General features: G+C 48.8%; 1 protein-coding gene across 8 annotated transcripts in view; it reads right to left on the bottom strand.

Annotated features, from left to right (window-relative positions):
- BANP (BTG3 associated nuclear protein) overlaps positions 1-14,779 on the bottom strand; it is a 95,403-nt gene that overhangs the window by 66,615 nt on the left and 14,009 nt on the right. For 6 of the 8 annotated variants that reach the window (XM_023507510.1, XM_023507509.1, XM_012812035.2 and 3 more), the window contains exon 2: positions 2,637-2,770. In XM_023507510.1, the coding sequence (XP_023363278.1) occupies positions 2,637-2,706 (70 nt within the window). In that variant the 5' untranslated portion in view covers positions 2,707-2,770. Of the gene's footprint in view, positions 1-989; positions 1,229-2,614; positions 2,884-14,779 lie in introns of those variants that run through there. The other 2 variants (XM_023507513.1, XM_023507514.1) reach the window with 2 other exon arrangements.

Genomic DNA, 14,779 nt, shown 5'->3' with positions numbered 1-14,779 from the left:
TGAGGGGCTGACATCTGTGTGGGGAGGGGCTGACACTTATGTGGGAGGGGCTGACATCTGTGTGGGAAGGGCTGACACCTGTGTGAGGGGCTGACATCTGTGTGGGGAGGGGCTGACACCTGTGTGGGAGGGGCTGATATCTGTGTGGGAAGGGCTGACACCTGTGTGGGAGGGGCTGACATCTGTGGGGAGGGGCTGACACCTGTGTGGGAGGGGCTGATATCTGTGTGGGAGGGGCTGACACCTGTGTGGGAGGAGCTAGTATCTGTGTGGGAGGGGCTATCTGTGTGGGAGGGGTTGACATCTGTGGGGAGGGGCAGGGGCATCTCCTCTGCAGCTTTGTCTGCACCCCCTTCCCTCAGGATGAATGTGAAGCCTCCATGTTAATGTGTCCGCCGTAGTTGTCATGTTTCTCTAAGTCACCCAGTCTGGCCTCAAACTTAAGGGATCCTCCCACCTGGGCTTCTCAGGTAGCTGGGAGGATCCACATTAATAGAGTCAACACACTTTTTCACAGGAACACCAGTTTGTCAGTCAGTCTACAGAAATGAGTGCAGCATACGAGAGAATCTATCACCTATGTGTGCAGATATAACACATGCAGAAAGTGTGTTCACCATAGCACTTTTGGTAGGAAAAAATCAGTAATCTGAATGTTCCCCAACAGGGACTAACCTTGGCGTACCAGCCATCACACTTTCTAGCAGGCCCCACCTACAGCCATGCAGGATGAACCCACGTGGCCAGACCAGCCTTGCCTCCTACAAGCAGCAGTGGGGCAGCCAGGACCTTTCCTTCTTGGCACTTTGCCACATTTTGTGTACATGGCTTTCTAAATTCGGTATGCACTGCTTTTAGACAAAAGACCTGTTTATTTAAAAGCCATGGCAATCAACCTGAACCCCAGGCCAGATGAAAGTTAGGATCCTCTGTATGTTCAAACAAGCTGGCACCGCCGGGTGGGAACAGAAAACTCTGCAGCTACGCACCGACAGTGTATAAACAGCTGCCCCACGACCACGACCACGACCACGACCACGACCATGGGAGGTTTTCATTTCTTCGGCTTTGCTGACTGGACTGTTAGATTTTGTAACATTCCTAAACCAACTATGAAGCAAAGCGCACGGTGGCCCACGGTGTGTGCCAGGGGTGAGTGTCCCCCTCGGCCAGAGACTGCTCCGTGTCCCAGCAGGCGGGTTTGTGACAAACGTGGAGAAACCGCAGTTCCCAGGCATTTAAGGAACGGATGGAACAAAATAAAGGTTAGAAATGATTCCTTTTTGGACTATAGTCTATAAAAAGATAATTTATTTGGGAAGTAGTCTGCTGGAATTTTAACAGTTCTAAAACTGCTTAAATGTAATTAGAACATTTTTCTTCTATAACAATGCAGTGTGTGTTTTCTTAAAAAATGTCAGTCGCCTTCTAAAATACAAACACGTATTTTTTAAATTGTTATACATAGTGATGGTGCCTTTTATAAACAAATTGGAAGCAAAATAAGGCAGGGACTGACTGCAGCACAGCATTCCTGAAACACGCCTCGCGTCTGTGACTGTTCCCTCCCTTACAGAACCTTCCACCCCACAGCTACCCTCCACATGTACTTGTCTCAATCAACATGTCAAACAGATCACACAAAAAGACATCATGCTTTCCTATGTGGTTTCTGAAATTCCTCTTTCCATTCTAACATTCCTAAAAGAATAACCACATCACCAAAAGGCTCAGGGACTCAGCGGTGTGCACGGTCATTTCAAACTTAACAGCACTGTAAGACACGTAAGACTGGAGAGCAAAAAAACCAAAATCTTTTTAAAATAAATAAATATTTTAATAAATAAATAAATAAATAAATAAATATTTAATAAATAAATAAAGTATAACCATTAACCAGGTATTTTCTTAGATAAAATTCTTGAAATGTAGATTTCATTTCTATAGCGTCTCCTTTAAACAAATACTTCATTAACATTTCAAAGTAGATTTGTGCCTTTAACATCACTAAAGAAAATTACCAGCCTGAGTAAAAGTGGAGGAAAAAACTTAATTCTCAGCCACTATTGATGGAAGAATAAATTAATAAAACACTTCTGGAAAACATCAATGTCTTATCAAAATTTTAAGCACACACAGCAATTCTACTTCTGGGAACTTACCCTGTAGAAATATTTGCCAAGATATATATGCAAAGATCTTTCCTACGGGGTTGTATATGAAGAAAAGCAACATAAGCTGTGAAAATGGTCCTCTAAAGGGTGAGAGCTCCACTAGTCAGGGTATACCTATCAGTGGAACACAACATAATTGGGGAGAATGTAGATAACACACGGACATGGGAAGATTTCAAGTTGACACAGGGCCACGGTGGGGAAGGCTGCAGGCCTGGGAGCAGCAGGATTCTGCAGTGAGTGTGCCTGCATGTGCATGCTTCAGAAAGGGGGGTAGCCCTCCAGGACTGCGGGGGGTGGGGGGTGGGCACAACAGCATTCGTACCTCTCAGATTTGAACTTTGCTAACAGAGCATGCATCACCTTTTCTTCTGTGTAATTTAAAGAAAACTACTGGAGTTGTTCTTAGGTTTTAAAGAATAAAGAGAATAATGTTTCACCTACTGTCCCACAGCTCTGTACCTGGGTGGTCAGGGCTCAGGTCTTCCACTGCGATCTGAACCACATCCGCCAGGTCGTGCTCCGACATCATCCAGAGCGGGAGGGAGTGGCGGTACCCACACCGTCCACCTGACAGCAGGGCTGGGCTCCGTCACCTACAGACAGAAACCAAGAAACAGGAGAGGGAGATGAGCGACCAGGATACACAGAATGACACAAGCTGTTGATGCCAACCGTGAGCACATACATGAGATGACACAGATGTCTGTGGGGTCTTCCTATCCTGACCACTGACAGGTGGGCGTCCAGTGAGAAATGACAGACAGTTCACAAGCATCACTACTTCCTTCCTTAAACACTGAACCACCCCCACTTGTCCATTCCACCCTTCATGCCACCTCCAAAGCTACCCCGTAAAACAGGCTTGGAAAAGTGGCCTCGACCTCCTGCAGCAAGTCCTGGGGTCTCCTGCTCCCTGAGGAGTCCCAGTCTCCACTGTGCTCACCACACCCGAGGAACCCCAGACGCATCCCCTGATGCCTCCACAGCAGCCCAGCAACCCTCCTCCCAAACCCCCCCTCCAGGAGAACTGCCCCAGGCCACACCTCATGCTCCATTTCTGCTGTTCTACAGCCCATGTGGCCTGGCAGCTCCCCTACTTGGCCTTTCACATTCTTTCAGGGTCAGCCCTGGACCGCAGCACCACCCTAGCACTAAGGCCACTGCACTGCCCACCACTGTGCCGTCCAGGGCAGGGCTGTCCCCGAGCCCAGCACAGGGTCTAGAACACAGTCAGTGACTTTCTTCCAGCTCCTGTGACACTTTGATTAGGCATCAGGACCTTAGTTCCAAACTAAAAGTAAGGCTGCAGCATTTCGACAATGATCAATTGCGCCCAGACCTAAACAGTTGTCTTGGAGAATTTAGCAGTGTCACTATATTTTTATCATTACACCTTATTTTAATTATTTATAAATAAATTTTACAAAACAAATTATTTGTCTTTTCCAAACCATACGACACACTCCTAGAGCGGAAACCACACCTGTGGCCCTCCGCGGCCCACTCCTCCCTTGGGTGAGGCCTCCCTGGCCCTCAACACACGTCCACAGCAGGGGAAAGGGAATTCTCAGGTCATGTAGTTTAACTATGAGTCTCCTGACAACTCTGTGAATAGACAAGTTCCAACAAGCATAAAACTGAATTAGCAACTTCACAGTGTTCTCAAACCCTATCAACAGGGTGGTTCCCCCTTTCCTTTGTCTAGATTCAAATTCTACAGTCACACAGTAGCAGCTCCAGAACTCCAGAATTTAGAGAAGTTGGAGCGAAGTGCTGTCTTAAATCTTCCTTTATCCAGACAATATTTTTACATAAACATATGATAGAGCCTATGATCAATACAACAGTACAGATGCTTTTATTCCCACTTCTTGATATGAGATTAGATTGAGAAAAAAAATTAATTGTCCTTAACAAAGAAGAGACCTGATGACAAATAATTGACAGAGAAAAGAAGGGCCCCAGAGGGACTAAGACGGAAGCCCAGCTCTGGGAAGATGGCAGTGACAGACTATTAACCTCCCCATCCTTCCTGGGACGGCAAAACCAAGTCCAGGAGATCTCTCACCAACCCCCAAACCCAGCAAATGGGGACAAACCACTGAGGGGAACCCTCCGGCACAGGAACAGCAGGGCACACAGGCAGGGTGGGCAGCACCAGGGGTGTCTGTACTCGTGTCCAGAAGGCCTAGAACTCTCTGGACGCCAAGGATTCTCAAAACCAACCATTAAAGCTCCTGCTAGGCCAAATACTTGGAAAAGAAATGACTGAGAACAGCAGACAATACATAACACCAGGCACGGAAACTAAGAACAAAGGAAAATAAAAGCTAATTATGGCTCAGCGCCTGTGGCTCAAGTGGCTAAGGCTCCAGCCACATACACCTAAGGTGGCGGGTTCGAATCCAGCCCGGGCCTGCCAAACAACAATGATGGCTGCAACCAAAAAGATTGCTGGGCGTTGTGGCGGGCGCCTGTGGTCCCAGCTACTTGGGAGGCGGAGGCAGGAGACTCGCTTGAGCCCAGGAGTTGGAGATTGCTGTGAGCTGTGATGCCATGGTACTCTACCCAGGAGGACAGCTTGAGGCTCTGTCTCCAAAAAAAAATAATAATAATAATTAAAGGTGGGAGAGACAAGAACCAGCAGAGCTCAGAAAATAAGCTGCTGCATTTTTTAAGACTTCGTAAAACACACACAAGACAGAATAGTGACATCAGGAAAACCGTCTGAATCAAGCCTCTTTTCTAAGTATCCAAGAAAAACAATTTCACATACAAATGAGCAATAGAGACTATTGAGGTCAAATCTTAAGGAAACATAACATATTTTAAAAGAGAATAAGAAGCCAGGCACGGTGGCTCACGCCCGCCATCTGTAATCCCAGTGACTCAGGAAGTCCTCAGGCAGAGGGATCACTCAAGCCCAGGAGTCGGAGACAAGCCTGAGAAATACAGGAAGGCCCCACCTCTAAAGAAATGAAAATATATATGTATATATATTAGCCACACACTGTGAGTCATAGTCTCAGCCACCTAGGAGGCCAAGGTGGATCCCTCGAGCCCAGCAGTCTGGGGCTGCTGTGAGCTGTGGCTGTGCTGCGGCACTCGTGCCTGGGTGACAGACTAGCTCCTGTCTCTGAAAACCAGAGACTAAGGAACAAGATGACATCACTACGAATGATGCAAGCATGCTAGAAAAACAAGTCCCCCCAAAAGAGGAAAACTGTAGACTGATGTTTCAAAACAAGTTGAAATACATTAAAGATGTGACATCATTAATCATAAACCAGCATTAGAAAAACTCAGAAATAGATGCCACAACTCATGAAATACTGGAAATAAAAGGAAAAATAATTTCAGAAATGCAGGCTCAACTTCAGGAACCTTAGAGCAAGTAAACACAACAGACAGTATCTTCAGAAAAACAAAATGAAAAAATGTTAAGAATTTAAAAACAATGAAAAGATGAAAAGTTCAAGAAAAATACACTTTAAAAAAATGATGAGATAAGTGAACGCGGAGGTGTGAACTCTGGGGAAAGCCACCTTCGGGAGCATGGGACGGAGCTGGCACAAGCTGCACTGGCCACCGCCGCAGAGCCCACCAGGCCTAACGCGTGTGACAGGCCCTCTCAGCACGGCCTCCCTGGTGGGCAGTTTGGAGATCAAAGCCACATGTCATGAACTCAGTCTTCTTTTTTCCAAATTAAGAGCCAAAACAAAGGATTATGAAGGGGATAAGCCAGACTTCGTCAGGAAAGCAGAAGTCCTCAGATAATACCACCCACCCAACCTCTGCCTTGGTGGATTTAAAACATTTTAGGGTCACAGACTGATTTCAGAGCCTTAAAAAAAAAAAAGCCCATAGACCCTTATCCGGGAAAACGCACAGACAGCTCCAGAAGCACCACTGATACCAAAGACCATTGGCTGCCTATCCAGGCTCTGTCCTCCCCAGCCACAGGGCAAGTGGCCCACCAGCCTCTCACAAAGCAGCTAGGAGACAGCGCCAAAGTGGTGTATGGCAGCTTCGAGAACCTCCTGGAGAGGCAAGCTGCATGCCCTCCCACTGGAGGACAGGGGCAGGGGCCAAGGAAGCCCTGCCAGGAAGGGGTCCCAGCCCCCCGCCCACAGAACTGCCACACTGGTCCAGGCTACCAGCCTCTGTCCAACCTCCTCACAGGAAAGGAAAATAACCAGACACCTGGTTTAAAACGACATTCTGGAGTGTGTCGCACACGGCCAGCCTGAACCTAAGGATCAGGTGGCATCTGCCGGCTCCAGGCGGAACACCTGCCTCTTACAAGGGCTGATGGAAACCATTCCTGAATGCTCAATTCAAGTGTTTTCCTAGTTCCTCAGAGCTAAGAGTGGCTTAAGTAAATGCTCCAAACTCACCACAAAATCCCAAATCCCAACCTCATCCAAATCAGGACACCACACATTATCCAAGTTGTTTACTCAAAAATCACTCTGTTGCCAGGGTAAAGAGTCATTTAAAATTCTGCTGAAAGTAAAGGTCTCAATAGAAAAAAATCAGGGCAACCAGCCCAAGAAAACTGGAACAGAGAGATGCATGCGGTTGCTATTCTGGCAAATTAAATTTGCCATTTCTCAGAAGTCCTGGGGATGGTCCAGTCTTAATATAATAAACAGCTGGAATGAGACTAATATTCAATAAAGTCTCTTCCTGCAACTGCCACTAAAACTCAAAGTTCCACCACGTGTTATGACGGGGGCCTCTTCCAGGGCACAAAGGAAGAAAAGCACCTACCGACCACAGTGGTGACCTGATTGCTCACCAGCAAGGCGGACACTGGTCCACGCACAGCCACACCGCCAGCTGAGATCACGGAGCGGTGATCACGCAGCTGCACTCCAGCCTCAAAGACCCCAAAGAGCCTATGGCCGTAAGGATTGTCCCTATTAACAGTTATCACATTTGAAATTCTAACAGAAAATGTTCGAATGTTTATTAATTCATTTTAAAATTACACACATCAAACCATGACATATTAACATCCTGAGTCTTTTTCATGCTGCTAACAGAAGCCCGCAGACAGGTAATTCATGAAGAAACACATCTACAGTTCAGAAGGCTGAGGCGTCCAGGAAGCAGGACCCCGTCTGGTGGGGCCTTCTTGCTGCTGGTCCATGAGATGCCCGGCTGGCTCTGTCACAGACCTGCTCTCATGATGACTGACCACTCCCGCGATGACCCCATAATCCATTAATCTACAGGTGGGTTAACCCATTCAAGAGGGCACGTTCATGACTCAATCACCTAGGAAAGGTCACTCACCTTAAGCTGTTCCACTGGGGATTAAGTTTCAATGTGAGTTTCAAAAAGGACAAACATTCAAACCACAGCACATGTATTTTTTATAAAAAATAACGATAGTTTCCAGAATAACAACAACGAATCTTGAGTGAGAAGAGGAACATTATTTTACATTTTTATCAAATTTCTGACATCAGGCTTAATGAAAATGGCTGGCCAGGATGGTCTGCTTCCAGACAGCTGTGCTGACCCTGCTGGGTGCACAGAGTGACGCTCAGCCTCCCACGGTGCAGGCAGAAACAGGGAGGAGGGTCTCCCAGCCTTCTCAGTTAATGGTGGGACCCTCGGAGCCTTCTCAGCTAATGGTGGGTCCCTTCCCTGATGCGACACCAAAACATGGCATTTTGTTTTCCTTAAAGGCAACTGCAACCTGGGATATGAAACCACATCAGTGAACTTCGTGTGCTTTGCTGCTCTAGAATCCATTGGTCTGTCTTGCACTTTAAATGCATCTTTTACCCAGGCACAATCTTGCGCTGATCATTTGGAAAATACTGGTTCATTGGGCTATGCAGATTTTTCCGAATGTTGTTCATTATATAATGTCAAAAGCCTCGTGTCCTCTGATGTTGGTGCCGACACCCTCTTTACTGGGAACTGGCGGAGACAAGCTTTCAAAAATTCCAACTTCTCTTGACAGCTCAGATTATCATCACTGGCAACAAATGACCGGCTCTGTTCATTTGGTAAGAAATACCAATAATTTATCAATTATTCTTTTGTAGTACCCCATGAAAAAAGCAGCTAGTTCAGCCAGCAACTGAAACAGCCTTCCAGCCTTGAAACAGTGGACAGCTCACCCAGCCCTTCCAGCCCCTCACACGGAGTATGAGGACAGATCTGCTCAGGGGGAGATTTAATGAAAGGAGTGATGTTTGCTGCCTGGCACTGAAGGGTGCAACTACCCAGAAACACTCTGGGGCCTGGCCCTTGACTCACGCTAATGTGAATTTCCAATGACTCTGCTATAAAACATAAGCCATAAACACAATTAAAAGCAACTTTTACCTGATGTACAAATTGCCAAACACAATTATTAATACACTATATAAGCTTGTGTATATGTTATAATAAAAATTTTGATTTTTACATAAATAACATTCATACTTTACTTCTTCCCTGCTAGCTACTAAATTGCTTACTCTGTGAAATATTTATTCATATGTCACAAAACAGTTCATCTGCCAAAACTGCAGGTGTGACAGCATGTGACTATGGGCGTGATAGTGTATACCCAGCTGTGGGAGTCAACCTTCTTCTTTTTTTTTTTTTTTTTTTTTTTGGCTGGGGCTGGGTTTGAACCCCCCACCTCCAGCATATAGGGCCGGTGCCCTACTCCTTTGAGCCACAGGCACCACCCTCAACCTTCCTTCTTGGTTCTGCAAAGGCTTAGCGTGTGCCCTTGGCACACTCACCTCACGCCGTTCACCAGGCCTGACACCACGCAGCAGCCATGGAGGAGATGGTGCCTCCTGAGGACGTGCACTAATGTGGGCAGCACCACAAAGAAGTGGCCACCACACTCATCACTTACAGCTGAGAGGACTGAGCCCAGGCGCTGGGGGAGCCAGGCCCCGAGCGGCTGCCCACACACAGAAGCACAAGTGTCTGGCACAAAAGAGACTAAGAGGCCAGGCTGGACCCAAGGAGACTAAGGAGGCAGGGTGGCAGGGGGGCCTTGAAGAATTCCAGAAGATGTGTAATTGTGGACAGTGCCTTCAGTGGCACTGAATGGCTGCCCATTCAGCTCGTCCTTGTGCTCAGGACAGGAGGTGCCCAGCACTGGGAAGGAACAGGCAGCCCTCTGCCACTCACACGCACATCTGCAGAGCAGGAGGCCCAGAGGGATGTGAACCCAAGTGAAGGGCAGGCACCAAGGCTTGGGTATTCTTCCAGCAGCTTCTCTCCAACTGTGATGAGGCAGCAGCACAGAATCACTGGCTTAGAGAAACACACTCTGTGAACAAGTGGCAGGCACCCAACACTGCGGAGCGGCACAGCCTCGTCCAGGCATCACCACCAGGATGGGCTGTGGGATGCTCCTTTCCCTGTTAACTGGCCCTGAGGTGCTGCCTGGGGACACACCCCCACTGCACTCCTTCCTTAGCTCTCCCTCCCCGCCACCTCTGCCACCCTTCAGCATCCCACCTTACCAATCTCAGGGCCCCCACACTGACACCCTTCTCTGCTGCACACCTCATTACCCAGGAACCAGCCCCTCACCAAGTCCCTGGTGCCAACCGCTCCAAAGGCAGGTGGCATCCCTCTGTGACAGACCACGCTGTCTGGCCGGCCGCTGGCTCCTTCATCCCTCTACGCTCCATGTCCCCTCGCAAAACCACACGTGGCTTTGGCAGGACACCAATCCCAGCAATCTGTCCCCTTGAAGTGCTCCAGGGTGCATTTCTCGGGAGGACATCCCTCCCCTAGGGGCCTCACAGCATCACCCAAACTTGCTGTCCAGGGGTCAAGCCACTCCAGCAACCTTGCTTTATGCCTTCAAGCCACAGTCTCACTCCATGAGGGAAACCCGTCCTGCCCTCTTAAGCCTCCATAATCACCACAACAATAAGAGCCGCTTACTGTGCACCAGGCTCCTGGATGAGCAGCCCAGGACATCTCAATTAAGCCTTTCAGTAACTTTGGGAGGTAACTCCCAGCCTACAGGTGAGGATGGTGAGGCTCAGAAAGACTCAGAGGTCAGCAGACTGACCAGAGGCCACTAAGGGCCAGAATGCCCACCTGGGACATGCTGAAGCCGCACTGCAGTCACTGCCCCACAGCCTGGAGGACAGAGCCCAGCCCCCCAGCGCCAGTTCTGGACCTATCCACTCTGGCCATGGCTTGTCCTCCTCACCATCCAACACACACTTTTGACCCAGGCTGCCCATCCACACTTGCCAGGGCCAGGTCCAGTCCCCAAATACTCCCTCACTTACAAATTTATGTTTCCTTACAAGAGAGCAGTGAAGAGACTGGGGGGCATGCAGCACTGCACTGACTGGCTGGGTCACCTGCCCTTCTCTCTTCCTCCCAGCTGGTGGCCTATGCCGCCCAGGCTCCTCCCACTCACCCCCGTTTATTCTCATGTACTGCAAAACCCGAGAGGGCGCGCCCACTACCTGGGGTAAGGGCACTCAAGGTCCTTACCTCCTCTTTCTACCTCAAAATTTCACACAAACCAAAGCAAACGAACACGTGCCAACATTTTAAGGAAATTTGTAATAAAAACAAACAAAAAAATATAAATATGAAACAAAATTAACTCCCAACTAGAACAATCAGAAGTAGCAATAGCAGCAGCAGCCGCTGACACACATCAGAGCAGATGGCCAGCACCCTGGATGCGCCTCCACCACCCACAACGCACCTACTGCTCAGCAGGTGCCAGGCTGCAGCACAGGTGACAGGGGCCCAGCTGACCTGGCCTGGAGCACAGAGAGGCTCAGGAGGCCCACTGGAGTCCAGCCACAGACTGAAAAAGCCCCTCACAGGTGCAGGGAGCTACATGCGGCCTCGAGTGGTGCTCCATGGGGCACGTGCATCCCACTCCAGCTGCTGTCCCAGGAGGCAGGGACCCAAGGTTAGGATGCTGGTGCTAGACAGTGTCCTGGTAGTCCTATGCAAGGCCATAATAGTCAGGGTATAAAATATGACCATGGGAAAAATACCCAGATTGGAAGCTGCCCTTGGACCCCAATGCTAGATCATATCCGATATCAATTTTTAACTATCAATGAAAAGTTCAAGCAAAGTAGGTAAATATGAAAGACATTTCTAAAGCTAGTTGCACTAATAAGTTGTCTCAGTAAAATAAGGACACTTTCTTACTACTATTTAAAAAAACAATGAAGGGCAGGGCGTGGTGGCTCATGCCTGTAATCCCAGGACTCTGGGAGGCCAAGGCAGGAGGATCGCTTGAGCTCAGGATTTTGAGGGCCATGTGATGACACCATGGCCCTCTAGCCTGGACGACAGAGGGAGACCCCATCTCCATAAAAAAATAAAATAAAGGGGGCCGGGCACAGTAGCTCACGCGTATAATCCCAGCACCCTAAGAGATAGAGAAGGGTGGACTGCCCAAGTTCACAAGTTTGAGACCAGCCTGAGCAAGAGTGAGACCCGTGTCTAAAAAAATAGCCAGGCATGATGACAGGTACCTATAGTCCCAGCTACTCAGGAAACTGAGGCAAAAGAATCGCTTGAGCCCAAGAGTTTGAGGTTGCTGTGAACTGTGATGCCATGGCTCCCTACCAAGGGTGACAAAGTGAGACTCTGTCTCCAAAAAATTAATTTAATAATTAAATTAATTAAGTAAAACCCAAGGGGCCAGTTTGAAGCTCTGTGAGCACCTCCCCATCCTGTGCAGAAAATGACAGCACCCGCAGCAGGGCAGCAGCAAAGGCATCCAGAGCTTAAGGAGCTCCACACACACCCAGGCAGAGCCCGCCCAGCCCACAGCCAAAAAGCCTGACTTCCCTCCATCCTTGGAGAACTCACTGAAAAGTCGGCCCAGAGCCCCATAGCCAAATCCTTCACACCCCTCATGGGAGCACCAGGCTCCCAGACGCCTCATTCAGAGGTGGCCTGACGTTGGGACAAGGACAACAGAGCGGCCACTGTCTGGAGCATGGAGCTCTGATCAAGACCAAAGTCCAGGAGGAGATAGCTCATGCTGAGGCAACCAGAATCTGCACTGGGCGGGAATGAGGGGGGACCATCTGCCACACTTTAAGACAATTACCAAGAGCATGCTGCATTTAAACACTACTTCGACTAGGCTCGATGCTCAGTGGGTAGGGCACCAGCCACATGCACCAGGGTTGGCGGGTTTTAACCTGGCCTAGGCCAGCTAGACAACAAAGACAACTACAACAACAACAATAAAAATAGCTGGGGTGGGGCAGCACCTGTGGTTCAATGAGTAGGGCGCCAACCCCATATGCCAGAGTTGGCACATTCAAACCCAGCCCTGGCCAAAAACTGCAAAAAAAAAAGCTGGGCTTTGTGGTGGGCACCTACAGTCCCAGCTACTTGGGAGGCTGAGGCAAGAGAATTACTTAAGCCCAGGAGTTTGAAGTTGCTGTGAGCTATGACACAAGGGCACTCTATCGAGGGTGACAGTCAGACTGTCTCAAAAAAAAAAAAAACAAACAAAACTTTACTTCAACTAAAGAAATACAACTCATACAATACTTTATCTGCCTCCAGCAGCACTGCCATGAGGTATCACGCGGATGGCACTCATCCTTCACACTGGATCACGCCCGAGGGCTCAGGAGGTGCTTCTCTGAGAAAGAGCCAGCAAGGCCAAGAGGGATAGAAGACAAGTCTCCCAGACTTCCAGGGTGAACATTTAACCTAGGAACCCAAAATGTTTAGATCATTTTGAGAAGTAAATAGTCCAGCCCTGAACAGGAGACACCTGGCCCTGCAGAATGCATTTGCTGGAGTGAGCTCAGACCACCTTGCCTAGCAGACAACCCATACCAAGCTGGGTCCGTTTCTGGCCTGTTTTAACCACCAGTGCTGCGGTCACATTCATGAAAACACTCAGACACTCTGCCTCTGGATTACACCGATTCAAGGTCTTTCCCAAATAGAATGGCAAAAGGAAATGGTTATTCAAAGTATTTTTTGTCAAAAATAAATTTGTAGGCTTTTGATTCTACTAAACTTGTAGTTGCATGGAGTGTGATGCCCAATCTATGATTGTGCAGATCACAGCCAACAGTCCTGGGGAAAGATGGTGCTTTGATGAAGGGGCCCTCTTTCCTCTTGCAATAAAGAGTGTTATGGGGATAATTAGTAAAATCAAAATAAGATTTGTTTAAATACATGCATCAATGATAAATCGATGAGAGAATACCCTTGTTTTTAGGAAAAAGCCATGGGGGGTGGGAGTTCCTCCAAACAACAGCAATGATACAATGGATAGAAATCTTCTGCACATCTGCAGGTGACTCTGCCACTGCTGATTATACTCCGAAAGGCTGCTGCTGACATCCTCAAGCAGATCTTCCCCAGATAAGTTTCTACACCCTCTGCCTTCACTCGAACCCACGCTGCAGCTCAGCATCTAAATGCTGGGGGCACCTGGCAGCCACACATACACTGGGAACAGCAGAGACCTAGAGAGGGTGGCAAGCAGTGCAAAGCATGTCACTCATCCCCCACCTTGATGTTTGTCCAACTGGAGTCAACACTTCCTTCCAGCCTGGAGCACAGGACTATCACACCACAGAACCCCAGTGGAGGTGCTAGCTGTCCCCGCTCTGCTCATAGCAGTGCCCAGCAGTGGTGACAGAGACCAAAAAGCCAGAACTTTTTCTTCTTACTGGCCCTTCACACAATTTCTCAACTACCAATGTGCCTGGCATCATCAGAATCTTCAAACTGCCTCACACGAAGGTTAATGAGATCAGGCTCCCTTTCCAGAGGACAGTCACCCTGACTGCAGATATTGCCTACAAGGTGGGCAGGGCCGGCTGCTCCTTCTCCACCCCAGTCAGCAGTGGATGACAGTGGGTCAGGAGAAATCCCAGCCAAGCACAGAAGCAGCTTTGAAGTGAATGCAGCTGAATTTGCTAGCAGCAGCAGTGCTGGGAGGAAGCCCGAGCAGGGGTCTGTTCTCAATGCCTGCACCCCTCCACCTGTCTCCTCCTTGGTGTAGCATGACTGTGTTTTATGTACAAATTTAAAAGAACACAATATGTTACCAATACAAAATAAATATTAAGCACTCACTTTGCAAAAAGTGAAATTATCTGAGTTGAGCAAATAAATCTTAAAAATCTATGAAATGCTGCCATTCAAAGCTGAGAGACCAGCTGCCACCAGCTGTGCTGCCCACTGAGTTAGGCTGATGCTGAGCCGGCACACAGGACCCCACTGCTGCCCACTGTGCTCCCCACTGTCTGCAGCCAACACTGAGTCGGCACACAGGACCCCACTGCTGCCCACTGTCTGTGGCCGATGCTGAGCCGGCACACAGGACCCCACTGTTCCCCACTGTCTGTGGCTGACACTGAGCCAGCACACAGGACCCTACTGCTCCCGTCTGTAGCTGACAATGAGCTGGCACATAGGACCCTACTGCTGCCCACTGTCTGTGGCCAATGCTGAGCTGGCACACAGGACCCCGCTGCTGCCCACTGTTTGTGGCCAATCCTGAACCTGCACACAGGACCCCACTGCTGCCCACTGTCTGTGGCCAATGCTGAGTCTGCATACGGGACCCCACTGCTACCCATTGTCTGTGG

The sequence above is a fragment of the Otolemur garnettii genome, unplaced genomic scaffold (genome assembly GCF_000181295.1).
Source record: "Otolemur garnettii isolate 467f Iridium unplaced genomic scaffold, OtoGar3 scaffold00185, whole genome shotgun sequence".
NCBI lineage: Eukaryota > Metazoa > Chordata > Mammalia > Primates > Galagidae > Otolemur > Otolemur garnettii.
This window is presented reverse-complemented; position numbering and strand designations above follow the sequence as displayed.